A 19,900-nucleotide genomic window follows, 5' to 3' on the forward strand; every position below is an offset into this window, starting at 1 on the left:
ATCGGATACAATAATTCCCGAGACCGGGAAAGGGTGGATATTGCTAAAAATATTGTCAAGTAACGTAGATGAAGTATCAGTTACACGTGTAGGTTTGGTAATAAGTGGAATAAGTGAAAATGAAATTAATGTATCTAGAAATTCACTAATGCGTGCATTTTCATCGTGATGTAGTAAATTTAAATTTAAATCTCCCATAATAAACACATTTTTATTTGTTAATGCTTGATGTGAATGAATGTTTTCAATTTCAGTGTTAAATAATGATATGTTACTTTGTGGTGGTCTGTACACAACTCCAACGACAATATTTTTTTTATTAGGACATCTGATTTCTACAAAAATAGATTCCAATATGTCATTCATAAATTGTAATTCAGATAATTCTTGGCAATCGAAGGTAGAAGGCAAGTATATTGCTACACCACCTCCACGTTGATCGCTAGGTCTACTGTTTGTTAACAAATTATAGCCAGGGAGTGAGTAAAGGTTATGTGAAGAATCAGATAGCCAAGTCTCTGTGAGACCAACAATTGTAGGAGCAGAATCAATATGTGATAAAAAAGAATTATAGAGGTGGTCAAAATTTGTATTCATGCTACGGATATTGAAGTGTTCTGGAAGACCGCCGAATCGCAAGTTGTAAGATCTTCAGTGCCGTTCGAGCTTATTCCGACAGTTGTTTTTGCATCGTTGACAACTTCAATTTTTCATTTCCAACATCAGCCGAAACATCTTTAATGTTCGCATCTAGCAGTTTTATTTTTTAAATCCGATATTGAAGCACATGCGAATTCAATTGATTTTTCAAACTCAGACTGCTTGGTTTCAACATGGAGGTATATAATATATACCTCCATGGTTTCAAGCAGGGAGATTTCAAGTGTGTCCATCCTCGTACAAGCATGGTTTGTTGGTTACGCAAGACCGAATCCAGCTGGTCACGAATACCGCGCAGATCTGTTGTTAGTCCTACAAGTTCACGCCTCAATAGCTCTGCGTCGGTTTCGGCGACAGCGGCTTCCAGTTTTGGTGGCTCAGGTGATGTTGGGGCTAGGACTATTTCCTTCTTTTTTGGCATTCGGACTTAAAATTTCACCGTGTAATTAAGATGTGGTATACTAAAAATGAAATACTCACAGTTCAAATATACTTAGACTTGATGATAGTTAGATATTAGTAACGTTTTAGAGGATATTTATATATATATAAACACAACAGGCAAAGAACATTAATTCTAAACCGCCCGGTGATATACTGAAATTTAATTAATTAATTTGAAACGATAAAGATGAGGAAATCTGTGAGAATGTTTATATATATAAACATAGATCAGCATGCCATAAACAATTTCAATTTAAAATGTATATTAATATTAATAAAACCAACAGTGAACTCATGGTTCAATCACCACTTTACAGGAGGGAACTTTGTGTGACAAAAAATGAGATGTGCCCATTATACACACGATGATGTCATATCACTAGGGGCCTACCATATTTGGACACATCACATCTTTTTTATCAAAGAAGTTTGATAGTGTAGACAGAACTTATAAAATATCTGATTTATTTTCCTATAGAACAATGGCTGCCACAATGAAGATGATTGTTTTCATATTAGTAATACAAAGCCTGGTGCTATTTGTTTTCAGTACGTATGTGTTTCCTATCTGCCGTATTATTATTGTGATACAAAAATTTTCAATTTAAAAAGACAAATTTTGTCAATAACGGTATAATATTCCTCTACTACATATTCAATTTCCGTCTCTTTAGGCCTATTTACCAAGTGTCCAAATCAATGTTCCGAATATGAGACTTTTAAATGCAGACTTACATTATATATTTTTAATGCTAGGCCTATTATAAACTAAATTGTATGTTATATATTTTATATAGCCAAATTTTTTTGTAAATAATTTATTTTATCATAATTTAATTTATCTTTTGTTTTGTTTTTTATTGGAACTTACGAGGGCCCCTGAATATCAACTCGCATTAATTTGTCGAACGGGAAAGGTTACGGTACTCTAAATAAAGTTGAAATACATCAACAATATAAGGAGTAAGCGTTGCATGCGCATTCTAATTTAGATGAATAAATACGCCTAATGGAAACCGGCTCGATAGCGCTCTATTATCCAAATTATGCGGGAAAACAAAAAGCTAAATAAATGTGTTTTATTTACTCAGCTTAGGCCTACATACAATTTACGATTTCGAGAAAAGATTTTCTTATTTTGTTTCTAAACATTATTTTTATTTTACAGGTGACAAGGTGTATTTTTCTGTAAAAGCACCTCCTGGTATTCATTCCATAGACCTAGGTTTGTTTTTTGCGTCCTTTCAGGAATTGGAATTAGGCCTACAGTCTAGTATCAACCAGCCTATTGGCCTAGATCTCAATCCATATACATCAACACTGTATTGGTCAGATGGTATTAAACATACCATCGACAGCTATTCAATTGAAACTGGTGAACAATCAGTTTTGGTTTCAACTGGAGATGGATGTAAGTGAATGTTTTCCTTTCTTTTAATGATTTGTATATGCCTTTATATGTGCAACATAAACTATACGAGATCTTAAAATAAAAGTGAGGTACTATTATGTTGTTCTTTTACCTCTTATCTTCACAGTATTTTAGACTTAAGAAGACTATATTTACAGTATCAAGTTTTTAAACATACTACTAGCAGTTTGTGTTATAGCATCCACTTAAGCGTGGTTCCTACTAGCGACGCAACACAAGAAGGACGTAACGCAACGCAAGTGAATTGACCAATCACAAGCGATGGCTTATTCGCTTGTTATTGCTGTTACTGTCTATAACTTCGCTTGTCATTGGTTAAAACGCTTGCGTTGCGTTTACGTCCTTGCGTTACGTTCTAGTGGGAACCAAGCTTAAGACTAAATTGTTATGTCATTCTGGCAATCGTTCTTTGTAGTGTTTGAGTGTATTGAATTTGAGTTTGAGTGTTTATTTCATCGTAATTGATCCTGACGATATTTCCTCGTAATCAACAATTCTTTAAAACTGTTTAGCTAATGTTTTTTTATTCTTCAAAACTTATTGATTCATCTTCATAATGTTAATTCTAGAAATATTGTTGAGAAATTTACAGTATACTTACAACTATATAATATAACATAACATTTTTACATGGTATAATTCAAGTATAAATAACCAACACATCCTAGTATTTCCTGCTTAAATACACATGTACCTATGTACACATGTACCTATGTACACATGTACCTATGTACACATGTACCTATGTACACATGTACCTATGTACACACGTACCTATGTACACACGTACCTATGTACACACGTACCTATGTACACACGTACCTATGTACACACGTACCTATGTACACACGTACCTATGTACACACGTACCTATGTACACACGTACCTATGTACACACGTACCTATGTACACACGTACCTATGTACACACGTACCTATGTACACACGTACCTATGTACACACGTACTATGTACACACGTACCTATGTACACACGTACCTATTAGACTTGTCCCAAGTCTGTATTATCTTTTTTTTTTATTTATTTGTTTTTATTTCGACCGCGATTTTTGTCTGAAAATACAGACTTGTGATTGTGAAACACGTATAGAAATCGATTTGCAGACCGCAAACATACGATAAGAATGACGTAGGTTATCATACCGTATTTGGCTATATGAGGCGGGCGGTATGTAAATATGGATTTCGAATCAACCAATGATCATTTTGTTTCAAAATGAAAGAGATCGAGTACGTAGGCCTACCAGTGCTTAAAGGGGGATTCTGGGTTTAAAATTGCTTTTAAATATCGTTTATTTATTAAATAAAAAATATTATAACAATATAGACATTTCAGAATGAAGAAGTAATAACGAGAAATTAAAAAAATTAAATTTCATATACATTTTAGGGTAAATTCATGGAAAGTCTGTTTTTTAGCAGCTTAGGGAAGCTCATTAATATTCATGAGATATTCACAAAATCACGTCACCAGTGGATTCCAAACTCGCGACGTCATGTACGTTGTGTTTGTCAACTAATTTACATCTCTCTCTCCCCTGTCAAACGACGACCACCATTGTGATTATTGTGAAATACATTTTTTTGTAGATTTTCTAAGCTAGGCCTAAAGTGTAATAATAACAGTAGTAGCATATATTTATTTGTCATTTAATGAAATACAAAATTTAGTACAGATACGGAGTCATAAATTATACTATTTTTATACCTCTATAGTACAGATCGTATTATCGGCTTCACGTACAATACTACTCTAGGCCTAGCCTAATAATAATATGGGCGAGAGCCATTCTGACTAGGGATTCCATGCCACGATGGCTACGTTAAAACAATGGGGCCCATGGGCCTAGCTAGCCTACTACTAGACGATTGGCCCATAAATAACAAAACCCATCCTATCAACCAAACTCCTAAACAATCTAAACCTAAAACATTCTACAAAATCGGCTGTAAATATTGAAGCAAAACAAGGTCCGATCGCCGTCCACACGTATGGTGTCCCGATCGTCTAAGCATGGAGGTATTACCTCCATGGTCTAAGTAGGCCTAAAATAAATAGGTTTAGTTTACTCTCCAAAAAAGCGGATACTCATGCATCAAGCAAGTAGACCAGGTAGTAGGAAGGAGACCTAGCCGATCCGGCCCAGTTAAAAATTGAGCTAGCTAGTGTAGTAGACCCTATGCGAATTGATACTACCACTGCCAGGCCTTTTACTATAGGCTGCACTACACAAATAATCCAACTCTCTCATTCGAGCTATATTGTCTATACCACCGGTAGGTCGAGTCGACCTTCAATCAAATACTGTACATCGTTCATGTTGTGATTATAGACGGGGTATACTCGACCCGACCAGTTTGGTATTGTTGTATCTGCTTATCACGTGACGATGCCAGGCATGGGCAGCAGAGAGAGCACGTGTATCGTCGTCTCGCTCGATCCTCAGCAGGAATGTACAGTATACGTTACGCTTCATTGATTTTGATTTTTCCCTAAGTCGGTGCGAAAATCGGCAAACGTAAAGTGCAAACATATCTAATTTTTCACTGTTTTGATGAATTTTCATAAAAAATTGACTTTATAAATGGGAAGACCGACTAAAATTACATCAGATAAGTATAATTTTACAAAAGTAATTGATATGGTTTATGATAACGAGTCGTCGGAAGATGGACCATTTCACGAATTTCCTATTTTGTAACCACAGTGTGATTTTGCCGTAGCTGCACTTGTAATCTGGCCTGATTTCACAGCCTTCGTTCTGCTTCACTGGACGCTTATATAAATTGAAACTTTTACCGTTCAAGAGACAAACAAATATATTTTACATTTTTTACTATTCATTTAAAACCCGGAACCCACCTTTAATGTACGATCGAGACTGTTGAAATATAAAATAGTAATGCCAAGTTGTTTTGTTTATTAATTGTTTATTCCTTGGCCTAGGCCTCTTTCGTAGGTCCTACTCAACTCGCACGTATGACCTGCCAAATAAAACGCCAATGAAATCAGAAGTAGGCCTACATAACCACCGGCACACAACAGGGCTACATCACCACACAGAACAGGACAGGGTCTCGGTGGGAATTAAATCAAAATTATCTCCGCGTAATAAATGATCCATTCAATGTTTGATTTGCGGAGAAGCTAGCCTATCATATATCAAGACGAGTTTTCATGTTTCAAAGATCCCATCAAATGTTTACCAGACTACTAGGCATATAAAATAATTTCTAGCCTTCAGAACTTTCATAAATGTACCCAAGTACACATTGTCTAAACGTAACATAGCCCATGTGCATCATCTTAGTTAGACTTGCCCCAAGTCTGTATTGTTTTATTTGTTTTTATTTCGACCGCGATTTTTGTCTGAAAATACAGACTTGTGAAACACGTATATACGGTGCAGCGTTGCCAGCGATAAAATTTAAATTATGCCGTATCCTGTCTCAAATAATGCCAGATTGGGAAAAATAATGCCAGATCCCCAAAATGTGGCCCTAAACAGCGCCACCAACGGTTGTATGTCTAATAAACGTTTGTAAAACCCCAACTGACACAAAATAGGGCCTAAATTGTATCCCTATGTCGTTCAAAAATTGTATTTTTAGTTTTGTGAGTAATAACTAATAATTCTAAAAATATCTGGGGTGAAATGGTAATTGCAAATGACACAAACACGAACCCACGAACCCTTCTCCCCCCCCCCCACCCTCCAAAAAAAACCTGTTACAGCCATGGAAATTTAGAATTTTTGAGCTGAAATATGAGAGCTGCTCGATCTTTGCACTTAATTTCAAATATGAAAGGATCTTAGCCCACCATAATTAGAAAATTGCAATTATAATTTAAAATAGGAAATAAAAATATATATTAAGTGTCTCCAGGACGATCAGCCCCACCATGGTTGATAAGAAAATTTTGAAAAATGCTGATGGCCGGAAATGCCACTTAATTTAAAATATGAAATAATAATATATTTATTAGTGTCTCCAGGATCTTAGCCCACCATAGTTCGAAAATGGCAATTATCATTGAAAATAGGAAATCAAAATATATATTAAGTGTCTCCAGGACCTCAGCTCCACCATGGCTAGTGCTGAGGTAAGACAATTTGGGAAAATAGAGCTGCTCAATGGGCGGAAATGGCACTTAATTTCAAATATGAAATAAAAATATATTTATTAGTACCTCCAGGATCTTAGCCCATCATAGTTTTGAAAATGGCAATTATAATTTAAAATAGGAAATAAAAATATATTAAGTGTCTCCATGACCTCAGCCCCAGCATGGTTGGGGCTGAAGTAAAAAAAAAATGGAAAAATAGAGCTGCTCGATGGGCGGAAATGGCACTTAATTTTAAATAAAAATTACCTCGCCCACATGGTCACTACTGGGGCTGAGAGGTGAAGAACATTTGGAAAAATAGGGTTGCTACGACGATGCAAATGGAACATAATTTGAAATATGGAAAAAAAATTCTGCTTGAAGAAATTCTTTTTAAAATTAGAGCTTCTAATAGTTACTGCAAATTGCCATTTCAAGGGTTGGGGTAGGGGTGCGGCCACTTATAATTATGAACTGAAACAACAAAACCCCTTTCATAATGTTTTCGTTCAATTGTCTCTATATCTGGGGATCCAATAACCTGCATGGTCTCTGAAATAGAGCAACATAATTGGCCAATAGCTAGCCTCTTCCGGATTTGTTGTGCTGCCTATATCGCACACACGGTAGTTTTCGAGCAGCCTTCCTATCCGAAGAGTCTATTTAAGTCCGAAACAAAAGGATGGAAGAACTATTGTACGGAAAACCCGAACAGATCTGTTTTCTACGATATGATATTGTGTAAGGTGATATGTATTAAATTGCATGATTAAACAAAATATTTTATTTTTGTTCTGTGGTATATTATTATTATTATTATTATTGGTTGTTCAAAAAACACAAAATTATGCCAGATTATGCTAAAAACGGCTAAATAATGCCGCGGCATTATGCCAGATGCCGTGGGCCTCTAAATAATGCCAAAAAGCATAATAATGCCAGAAATGGCAACTATGATACGGTGGCCTATAAGTGTCACGGCAACTTTCAAAAAATATCACGGCAATTTTTTCAAAAAAAGCCACGGCAATTTGAAAAAGGCCACGGCAATTTGAAAAAAGCCACGGCAATTTGAAAAAAGCCACGGCAATTTGAAAAAAGCCACGGCAATTTGAAAAAAGCCACGGCAATTTGAAAAAAGCCACGGCAAATTAAAAATAAAACATCACGGCAAATTAAAAATAAAACATCGCGGCAATTTAACAAAAATACCAGGGCAACTTAAAAATGAAACACCACGGCAAATTAGTATTGAAGCACCACGGCAAATTAATAGTGAAACACCACGGCAAATTACAGAATGCCACGGCGGAAGTGAGTTACCACGGCGGAAGTGAAACCTTTGGAATCTTCGATTTTTTCTGAGGTAAGTAATTATTTGTGCATTGATGTAAATATTATATTAATTTATTTAACTGCAGCAGTTTACGTGTTTATTGCACTCTTCTTGAACTTTCTAGGCCGGGCTAGACCATAGGCCTTATTACAAGGTAGGCCTAGGCCCTATAACATTCTACAATGTTTTAATATATTTACAGTAATCTGTTTTTTATATAACAAGTTGTTTTTACAGTAGACCTAGCTACTACTGTAGGCCTAAGGCCTAGGGCTAGTAGTAGGCATAGCTAGGCCTAGTGCAATAAACACGTAAATGCTGCAGTTAAATATAATAAATTAATATAATAATATTTACTTCAATGCACAAATAATTACTTACCTCAGAAAAAATCGAAGATTCCAAAGGTTTCACTTCCGCCGTGGTAACTCACTTCCGCCGTGGCATTCTGTAATTTGCCGTGGTGTTTCATTACTAATTTGCCGTGGTGTTTCAATACTAATTTGCCGTGGTGTTTCATTTTTAAGTTGCCGTGGTATTTTTGTTAAATTGCCGCGATGTTTTATTTTTAATTTGCCGTGATGTTTTATTTTTAATTTGCCGTGGCTTTTTTCAAATTGCCGTAGCTTTTTTTGAAAGTTGCCGTGATATTTTTTGAAAGTTGCCGTGACACTTATAGGCCACCGAAATCGATTTGCAGACCGCAAACATCCGATAAGAATGACGTAGGTTATCATACCGTATTTGGCTATATGGGGCGGGCGGTATGTAAATATGGATTTCGAATCAACCAATGATCATTTTGTTTCAAAATTAAAAAGATCGAGTAGGCCTACGTACAGTGCTGAATGTACGATCGAGACTGTTGAAATATGAAATCCTGTTGCCAAGTTGTTTTGTTTATTAATTGTTTAGTCCTTAGCCTAGGCCTCCTTCGTAGGTCCTACTCAACTCGCACGTATGACCTGCCAAATAAAACGCCAATAAGGTAGGCCTACATAATACCACCACCGGCACACAACAGGATTCACACACAACAGACAGGGGTGTGTCGAAAGCGAAGACATCGAAAGCGAAGATCGAAGACCGAAGACCTCGAAAGCGAAGACCCTACGAAATGGTAGTGTGCACAAAATCTGACCAAAATCATACAAAATCGTGATAACACCTTGAATTTACAGATTCTAAAAAAAGATTTCGATTTTAATCGTTATGTTATCAAAAAACATGACTTTATCTATGAACAAGCTCACGCGTTTTCGCCAATGGAGTTAAATGTGATATGGTTTACGAACAAACACATCGCGCTATTTGCAAGGCGACGGACGCACAAGAAGGACACGCACACTGTAGCATTGAATTGAATGCAATATTAATTATAATATTACTACGGTTCCGATAACTTTATGTCACACGTCGCCTACAATTTAAAACCATAGCCAATTGTATAGAAAAGTATAGAAATAAACTACAAGTAAATTGTAAGAAGTAAAGGATTGCGATAGGCCTATTTAGGCTAATTTTAGAGCATATATAAAAAGTGTCCGTATCATAGATTTTACACTTGTTTTTAAACATGTTATACGCGTGAATAGAACTTAGAGATCATTTTTCATTTTTTTTTTTGCATTTAAATATGTTGATATATGTTTATTATCTATAATTAATCGGGAGACTGTTGAATAGTCGTCTCATCCACAAGCCTGTGAGATAGAAGGTTGGGGGTTAGAGTGGTTAAGCCCAATAAAAATTCACCATCATTTTTTATTTTTATTTATAGAGAGTATCTCTTTTAGTATTTACCACGGGCAATGCTTGAAAACAAAAGTCAGTTTCTTTTTTTTTACCGTTTGATGATGAGGACACTTGTGGTTGGCGGAACTGGAACTTCATTAAGCTTGGTTCCCACTAGAACGTAACGCAAGGACGTAAACGCAACGCAAGCGTTTTAACCAATGACAAGCGAAGTTATAGACAGTTAGCAATCACAAGCGAATAAGCCATCGCTTGTGATTGGTGGTCAATTCACTTGCGTTGCGTTACGTCCTTGCGTTGCGTTGCTAGTGGGAACCACGCTTTAAACATGTATTTTGACAGTGTCGGTAAACGTAATACCGATATATAAACACCCGTTTTAAAAATAATTAAACGTGAACACACTATCGTCACTAATCACATTGCAACCGTAACAAAATCGGCAACTTTTTAAGCGAATATTTTTTTATTTCAATCTTTGTTTTGAATGGCTTTTGTGAACTTTGACATAATGGCATAATTAAATGTTATTCGGAATTATGGAAGCCGTGAAACAGATGATGTGTCGCAGGAAACGATCGATTTATAACCAAAATTTATAGAACGCTGATGCCTATTATCGTTCGTTCTTTTTAGCTTTTTGTCATATCATAATTTGAATATATTCTGTCAAATTTGGCCCGGGAAAAGTGCGCCTTCAGAACAAACTTGCGTGTCATTACAAGTGGGAACCGACGACGGAAGCACGGTCCGTAGACGTGTTCAACACTTTTGCTTTACGTTCGTCATAATGATTCTCGATCGTAAGAGGGGATGCAAAATAGATAGAAGAGTATTTTCTTATGTTGCTCGCGTCAATACGATACAGTACATAGCGGCAGGATGTTTTTGTTTAGTGGTTCGTTGGTTAATGAAATATTTATTTTACTTTTTATATTTTTCTTCTTTACATAGTACTGTCGCTTCACCAACCACACTAACCGATACTGATAATATCATTTGTCCATTATGAATACATTAGAAAAACATTTTTAAACTGGTGAATAATTAAATCAGCAATCTGTAGTATAGGCCTACAATGGGGAAAATGTAAAAGTTTAAAATACTGTACAGCATGACTAAAGGAAAATAAATATCTTATTGTATTTAATTATACATTTAGACAACAGGCAAATATTTCGTAGGGTCTTCACTTTCGAGGTCTTCGGTCTTCGATCTTTGCTTTCGAGGTCTTCGCTTTCGACACACCCCAACAGACAGGGCTACACCACTACACAGAACAGGACAGGGTCTTGGTGGGAATTAAATCAAATTATCTCCGCGTAATATTAAATCAGGGAGATGTAAATTACATCTCCCTGATTAAATGATCCATATAAAATCCTTTCTAGCCTTCAGAAACTTTCATCAATGTACCCAAGTACACATTGTCTAAACGTAACATAGCGCATGCGTACCATCTTATTTGTTGAGTCTTTGAAATTCTGAAATATGAATATTAAAACGGTGTACGAGTGAGTAGCCAATCGCATGCAGCTGAAACTAGTCAACCGGATAATCTATGCACCAAGAATTCTTGGTGTCAAACCACGTGACTTTTGCGTGTTTCCCCAGGCGGAGTATCCAAACTCAAGTAATACACGTATGAAACGCCATATGTGCAAAAATATTTATATTTTTACTAATATTAAGAAAAAACTCCGTCTGGAGTCCAGACTACATCTTAGTTGTTGAGTCTTTGAAATTCTGAAATATGAATATTTACACATTGTACGAGTGAGTAGCCAATCGCATGCAGCTGAAACTAGTCAACCGGATAATCGTATGCACCAAGAATTCTTGGTGTCAAACCACGTGACTTGTGCGTGTTTCCCCAGACGGAGTATCCAAAATCAAGTAGTATACGTATGAAACGTCATCTGTGCCAAAATATTTATCTTTTAACTAATATTAAGACAAAACTCCGTCTGGAACCCAGACTAACGTACCTATGTACACACGTACCTATGTACACACGTACCTATGTACACACGTACCTATGTACACACGTACCCAGGGCCGTAGCCAGGATTTGTCAAGGGGGGGGTTGGACATTGGGTCACCCCCCCCCCCCCCCCACTCACCCCCACCCCCCCCCCCCCCCCCTGGGGTGGGGCCTAAGGCGAAGCGAATTTTGTTAAATGACACCCCTAGATGGCCGGAAAAGACACTCTAATGCAGCGATCGTACTTGGACTCGTGGACTATTTAAACGATAACATTGTTGCCGTATGTTAGATGCGCGTGCTCTGTGCGGAACCGCCGATTGTTTGAACATTTACTCGGTATTTTATTTTGCGTTCAAGTTCAATGCGAACGTACGTCTAGGAGAAGCCCCGAAAAAAGCACACTGGGTGAAGGCAAATGCAATTCTTATTATAGCTCTATCTATAATATTTATTTACAGCAATTTGTTGAGGAAATTAATTATGCCAATGGTGATATTGATACATTTGAGTACGTATCGGCTGGTGGTCTAGAAAAAAATAATCGGACGCCATAATGTGAACTACAGTACATGATACCATAGATATTATAGTGTAAAATATTAATATTCACTATAATCCTCTATGATGCATTACACTTCATAGCCACACATAAATACTGATGTATGTCGGAAGGCTATATACTTTATGCATGCTGTCTGACTGCCAGTGATCTAAACAATTGGTACGCAGTTGTCTGGCGGTGTCCTTTGTACGAATCGTTCGTGCCCCAGCTCGCTGTGAGACGCGTCAATATCATGTTACATGCAGGGACCAAACATTTATTTTTCAGGTTAAAATCGGCAATTCATTTGCAACTCTTAGAAATTTACAGACGCGTATCGCTCGAAGTACGCTCATACAGGGAAGAAGGTACTGTATGAGTTATTTCGAACGAGTTTACGAATTTTTCAATTTACGAACAACTTTTTGTACTGTGGGGCACGTATTTGGACGATTTTCGGAGATGAGGGTGAGGTATTGGGCATGTCGGGGATGGGGGTTCGCAGTCGGTTAAGGGGGGTTCGCTGTAAAGGGGGGGGGGGGGAGGGGGTTCGCCCGAACCATAACCCCCCCCCCCCCCTGGCTACGGGCCTGCGTACCTATGTACACACGTACCTATGTACACACGTACCTATGTACACACGTACCTATGTACACACGTACCTATGTACACACGTACCTATGTACACACGTACCTATGTACACACGTACCTATGTACACACGTACCTATGTACACACGTACCTATGTACACACGTACCTATGTACACACGTACCTATGTACACACGTACCTATGTACACACGTACCTATGTACACACGTACCTATGTACACACGTACCTATGTACACATGTACCTAATCAAAATGTACAGCAGATATAATTATCAGGGAAATCTAAAGCTCATAAATATTCATACCCCACCCTTGTAATTCCATAAATTAATCACTGAGGTCTGACTGTGTATAGAGAAATTGTAAGTGTGGGCTACTAAAATTGATACATCTATAATATGATATCTATGTGTTGATTGTTACATATAACTATTGTTTTTATAGCTAACGTTACTGATATAGACGTTGATCCATTTGGAGGTAAACTTTACTGGAGTGACAAAGTTTTAAACACCATTGAATGTATTAACTTAGATGGTACTGGGAGAACAGTGCTATTTCAACTCTCCAAGGATGATCCAACGACCATTGCATTCAATTCGGAAACTCAGTACGTAACGTGTTTTTGAAAACATTGTGACGGCTTATTAAATCAAAAAATTAAGTTGTTGATTTTTTGTTGAGCATTATATCAATATTAAATTTTACATGTTCTGTCTTGCTACGTGAAAGGTTGCTACACACTAGGACGATAACGATCGATGACAAATATAAACATATATTTGTTTTACTTAAACAAATGAAATTAGAAAAATGAGATATCTATTTATGCTGTCTCTAATAACAATTATATTAAAAGAAATCCAATCAAATGACGTCATAATCAATTAGTCACAATCGTCACGATATAATTACTCTTACTCATCATGACGTCAGTTGATGGGACGTGTGAAAATATTATTTTTATCAAAGGCAGCATAGATTGTTATCCTATAGTTCTAGGATAAAAAGTGTTTATATTTCTTTCGTTTTTTGTAGGAAAAGTTCTGATCATACTTATCTATTTATCGTCGATTTTTATCGTCGTAGTGTAAAATGGGCCTGAAGCGAGGTTTTATAACACTCAAATTGTATGCTAAATTCTTGCTTGGTTAAAAACTTCCAAATGCATGAAGACAACTTTTTTTTTGTAGAAGTTACCGGTAGTATTCCGGTAACAGTCTGCAAGTATCTAAATTCAATACTTTACGCACAAAAAAGCAATACAAAATTAATTAATTTTTTACATAGGCTATAAATTAGATTTAGAAATTCAAACACTATAAAGCGATCCGTTCGATCACCTAATAATGTGCATGCTGGATTTTTCAGGTATCTGTACTGGGCTACAAGTGGGGGTTTTAAAGCAATATATCGAGCCAGAATAGGTGAAACCAAAGCTTTAGTTACAACATTGAACGAGACATCAGGTGGAATTGATTTTAAAGGTAGCTATATTACCATATGAGGGAGTGAGTTTGAACTTTTGTTCGTTATAATTGGTCCTACTGCACAAATCCATACGTTGGCTATCAAAATGACCAGAATTGCATTGGCAAAGTTTATATGTTGACATTTGAATATTAACCGCTTCATCTTGAATCAAATATAGCTGTCAAAATGGCTTCTAAAATCCATACTTTCTCTAAGGAAAAGTATATAATGTGATGATGTTCTATTATTTAATAATGGAACATCATAATTATACAGAATTGAACGGCGCCGTTTTCCGTTTGTGAAACGGAGCAGGTGTGAATGTACAGTAGCTCTAGAATGTTTTTTTTCGGTACAAAATTCTTTAGTATTAAACGTATACATACACAGAACCACAATTTGTTGATTAATAGATTTTTACTACCATTTTTGTACACCGTGATCCATCTTTTTTTAAAGAAGCCCACAACGGCCCCATAATATTATGGTCGTTTATACATAGTGAGGCAAAACGTTTTCTCTTCAACTCTAGACGCTGGTAAAACAAGAGAAGCATAGTACAATAATACAATTTAGGAGCAAGATGGCGGCCAAAATATGTTCGGGAAAAATTGGCTCCCAGTTGCAATGAATTCTGCTGGTCCTAAGGATTCCAAAACTGCCAAGAACTCAACTTGAGCATTAAAATCTCACGGAATTACTAGTGGGGAACCTAATGTTCCAAAAATCAGTTCCGTGAGATTTCAATAACTTTACTTTAATGTTGCATTACAATAAATATAAATATGTATGGTCTCAGCAATTTGAGACCATTTTTTAATTTCAATGACCAGCGTTTTTTAGATACAATGCAAGTCAAGGTCAAAGGTCAATAGTGCAGAAAAATAGCATTTCCTATTACATTTCGTCAAAATGTTCCATTACAATGAATATAAATATATACGCTCCGAGTATTTTGATACCAATAGCTTGTTGATAGTTAACTTAAGCTCATACTTTATGAAGAAGAAAATTTATGAAGCAAAATAAATTATTTACAGAAAAAAAAAAGAGATTCTAATTATATGTTTTTGTTTAAATCAAAAAAGAATTCTAAATACATTTTTTGCAATTATAGTATCTGATTTTTAAAACTGTCTAAAAAGTTCAGCAATAAAACCGCAATATGCTACATGGTGAAATATTACTTACCCATCGCATTCGAATTCGTGTTAGTTAAGAATATATCTTTTAGAAACACCAAAAAAAGCCAACATAATTTAGTAATTGAAAATTTTAATATTAGTAGTTATTTTATTTTTTAGTATCTCTATTGAATCTATGCTGTATTCTATATATAAGAGTGATAATTAATTAGAATTTGGTATGTTTTTTATTAATTTGTTTGATATCTTTAGATGACACCATATTCTGGATTGACAACTATCTACACAAGGCAGATTTAGATGGTAACAACATAATTGTTTCTCTGCAAACTTCATTTACACCTGTCGCTAACATTGCGATCCACGGTGATAATGTGTACATGACAGACCGGAATTTGGGCGGTATTCGATGGAAAGATATTAATACAGGAAGTGTCAGTTCTCGCTACTCCACGTCTTTCATAGACCACATAGAAGACCTGGTATATTATGCAGGTAATACCATTTTCACATCAACTTCCCCCACAATCAATGTCAGAACAGCAGTAATAAGGTTAAGACAGCAGAATTGTTACGACTATACCATACCATATCATCATTTTATAGACAAATATCTTTTGTGATCCAGTTCAGACCGTAACAAATTTTCCAACAAGAAATCTGTGAGAATGCCCTAACCGAGTCCCGAACTCGGACCTTCTGTTTGATATGCAGCTGTCCTAACCATTAGACCATGGTAGTATTGTTCAAACTTGATTGAATAATGACTCTTTAACATTCTCTACGTGGTATGGCAGAACAGCATTAGTTCCTCAATTGTACGCACGCGCACCAAAGATCAACTTGATACCCCCAATTTATTCAGTATCTTTATTCACGAAGCGGGATCTCTAAAGAGATACTCTTTTACATATATAAATAAATCAGATTATATAAACTATATTTTAGTGAGAGGAGGTACAAGTTCCATAACAACTTTCTAAATAGCTTGAGTGAAAGTGATAGTTGCAACATTTTCAATCAGAGAGATACCTGGAACACAACAAATGTTTTCTTCGTGCTATACAAGTTGGCAGTTCCGCCATGCCACTTCTTGATTTAAATTAGTATAATTCCATCCATAGTAGAAGAAATGGACTTTATCCGTTACGTAATTTATTGAATCAGGGAAAAAATAATTTCCCGGGATTATAAAGCATGTACCATTATGATTTACATTGATGTAGGTCTGGCAGTTGAATGATACCAGGGAATGACTGGGTCATGGAAAGATTAACATAGTTTGTGCAACTAAACGGCTAATTCAACAGTGATTTTTTTTCTAATATACATCTTACTAAATGATGGTTACTGTCCTCTATCCGCTTTTTTACAGAAAATTTTACTGCGTTTGGAACTATACCATTCTAATGTTCCATTACTGCACTCAAAAGTCTACTCACAAACATAAGCAACGTTCTCAACAAAAAGTATTTGTGCTGTGTATAAACAATTGTTTACTAATTTAAATTTTCTTATAATTATGAGCACTGATCCATGTCAATTTTTGGGACTTATATTTACATTAGATCCAGTCTGTGCAGAGGAATGCAACAACAACGGTAACTGCGAATATATTGAGGAGGATGTTATCGTTGGCTGTTCGTGCCCATTTGGTTTTGGTGGATCAACCTGCAACACAAGTATGTTTAACTTTTGTCTAGATACAAAGATATACCAAAATAATGTATTTAAAGTTGATTATTTTTTTCAAAAGTAAAAAATATATCTTGTGAAACGTCCAGAAAATATTAGAACCGATAACTTTATAACACTGTGAAAAATGTTGTTGTGAAAGTTTTAAGTCTGTTTAAGTTTGCTTAAACACTATATTTTATAATAAGAAAATCATGGTATTCTAATAAAATAGTGTTTCACTAAATATTTAATCATATTTTTTAGTTATGGGGTACTGCGACTGTTGGAACCCTTGAGATTGGAGTTTACAACAAACGAACTATTACTGGTGGTTGTTGATAATCAAAGGTTAAGAATATGTATTTTTAATAATAGGTGACATATGTAGTGAACAAACTAAGAACAATTATTAATTTGTATAGCATATATATCTGGTATAATATATTATTTGTAAATGTTGTAAACAATAACATGTGTGTAAGTAGTACATGTAATAGTGTGTATTTTTTATTTGTAAGGTTAGTTTTATTTTCTTTTAATTCATTTTACATTTTACTTTTTTGATAATTTCAAGTTATGTGACTGCGATTGTTAATTAGTCATTATCTCACATTCTTTTAAGTATTTCTTAGTTAAGTTTATAATAGTTAGAACTCCCACTTCCTTGGTTTTGTCCCCATTGCAAATAACATCTGGAGATCATGGAAACACGACACCAAGGGAAGCAAGTCACGAAAACCATTATTAATTAATCAACAATCCATAGAAGCACTATAAACAAAGAAACAAACAAATCAATAACCAATCAGGACCAATGACTTAGAAACACAGAGACCAAACGAAGAAAATCCAGATACAGATAGACCAAAGAAAGACAAGAGAACTGTTGCAGAAACAGAAAAGTATCGTTCCGGACTCTTTCTGGACGAAACAATTTGGTCATTTCAAGATTTGGATGAAAAAGAGAACCCGCTTTCTATCACTTAATAATTCTGCTTTATTGAATGGAAGAGAAGAGAAGAAGGCTAGTGTCGACTAGATACTAGACTGTCAACTTGTTATTAATTCTTTTTATTTGGATCGGACACTGTTTCTCTTATCGTTTGATTATTCGTTTCACCTTTTGCTTAACTACAACACTTGGACGCGCAAGTACGTCTGAACTTGAACATTTTGTTCACATCCCCAATTATCTCACGTTAGTAGTGCTAGGTTAGACTAGGTTTAATTTAAATATTCTTTTTTATATATAAAAGTGTATTCCTAATTATTATTTAATATAATAAAGTAATGTTCTTCAATTTTAGTTTTGTGTTTAGTGTGTTTCTTTCCTGCTTTGTGACGTAGCTATATACCGGTTAACCACGAATCCTTTGTATCCTTTTTAGTCGCGTGGAAGCGACTCTATAGTTCACTATGTCAGTCGGTCGGTCGGTCTGTCTGTCTGTCGGTCTGTCTGTCTGTCGGTCGGTCTGTCTGTCTGTCTGTCTGTCTGTCTGTCGGTCCGGTATCACTATGCGTTTTATCGCTTTCTGACCTTATCTTGATATCAGTTTAATCTAGCTAGGTCAATTTTTCACAGTATATTCCTTATGGCCAGGAATCAATGTGGTTATGTTTTCACGGTGCGCAATAAAAAATTACACGGTCTACGCACGATTTAACGAAATCACGTTTGTAATCATATCTTCACAACCATGAATCACAATTAAATAAAATTTGGTACTCATAAATTTCAGGGCATAAATCATCATATGGCAATACAATTACGTGCGTAGCGCATGTAACGCATGCGTACGCGCGCTTAACATTTTCAAAATTTATTTTCGATGAAATAAGAGTACATTTCAGGCAATTTTAAGCGTTTACAAAATTGCCATGAGTGCGCATATTTTTGCGCGCGCACTGCGCGTTAAATCTTATTGCGCACTCTTTTTGCCCGATTTCTGTTTTCTTGACTTACTTTTCAACTCGAAATTACGTTATACGAGCACGTCGAAAGTGACAGGCTACGCACGTGTAAATTAAAAAAAAAAATGTTTTTAAACATTTCAACATTTTTAAACATGTTCAGTAATTTCGGTCAGTATAGTTCACTATGTCGGTCGGTCGGTCTCTCTGTCTGTCTGTCTGTCGGTCTGTCGGTCTGTCTGTCGGTCTGTCTGTCGGTCCGGTATCACTATGAATTGTAGCACGCGACTTAATGGCTGTTGGCCTTGTTTTTTATTAATTTGGAAGTTCGAGAGACCAATCAGTGCAGCTGTGTTTTGGTCTTACAAGGAACCTTTGTTCACCTGGGTGTCTTGTCTAAGCTACAATCAATGAGCGTTGAATTTGAACTCACAACGTCCAACACGCCCTCACTATACGCTACCATATCGTATTAACTTATGATAATAGCCACTATGACACGGAATGACCGCTGACTTTTTGGATGATGGTCTTCTATAGTGATTAGGCCCTTATTGTCATTTACCTTGATCCTGGATGTAATCATTTGTCTGTCAATAATCTGGAAGAGTTACCTGAATTATTTTGGCGGTACTGAAAGTCTTGTGATTATTGATATGTTTTCTTACCCTATTAGATTAGATAGCCAATTCCAATTTTTTACAATAATAACAATTATTTATATTTGAACTTTACGAAAGTCCGCTGCAGCTAGAGCTTCGTGAAATAAGCCCCTCTTTTAAGAGTGGACTATTTTTAAGGT

The 19,900-nt window shown here is 35.9% G+C and overlaps 1 protein-coding gene across 1 annotated transcript; it reads left to right on the plus strand.

The window, feature by feature from the left end:
• The first annotated feature begins 1,009 nt into the window (after window positions 1–1,009).
• On the plus strand, window positions 1,010–18,493 carry LOC140047974 (low-density lipoprotein receptor-related protein 5-like). Its single transcript, XM_072093006.1, has 8 exons — window positions 1,010–1,041; window positions 1,583–1,653; window positions 2,273–2,515; window positions 13,337–13,502; window positions 14,264–14,379; window positions 15,763–16,005; window positions 17,079–17,192; window positions 17,452–18,493. Exons 2-8 carry the CDS (start codon window positions 1,587–1,589, stop codon window positions 17,481–17,483), a joined length of 981 nt encoding a protein of 326 aa, XP_071949107.1. The 5' UTR covers window positions 1,010–1,041; window positions 1,583–1,586; the 3' UTR covers window positions 17,484–18,493.
• The last annotated feature ends 1,407 nt before the right edge of the window (window positions 18,494–19,900 follow it).

The sequence above is a fragment of the Antedon mediterranea genome, chromosome 4, assembly GCF_964355755.1.
Source record: "Antedon mediterranea chromosome 4, ecAntMedi1.1, whole genome shotgun sequence".
NCBI classification, from domain to species: Eukaryota; Metazoa; Echinodermata; class Crinoidea; order Comatulida; family Antedonidae; genus Antedon; species Antedon mediterranea.

Bases quoted from the DNA above. Each gene is read 5' to 3' on its own strand.
- LOC140047974 (XM_072093006.1), top strand. From the start codon at position 1,587: ATGGCTGCCACAATGAAGATGATTGTTTTCATATTAGTAATACAAAGC. The intron at 13,503-14,263 runs GTACGTAACGTG...TGGATTTTTCAG, and splicing joins GCATTCAATTCGGAAACTCA to GTATCTGTACTGGGCTACAA. The intron at 16,006-17,078 runs GTAATACCATTT...TATTTACATTAG, and splicing joins AGACCTGGTATATTATGCAG to ATCCAGTCTGTGCAGAGGAA.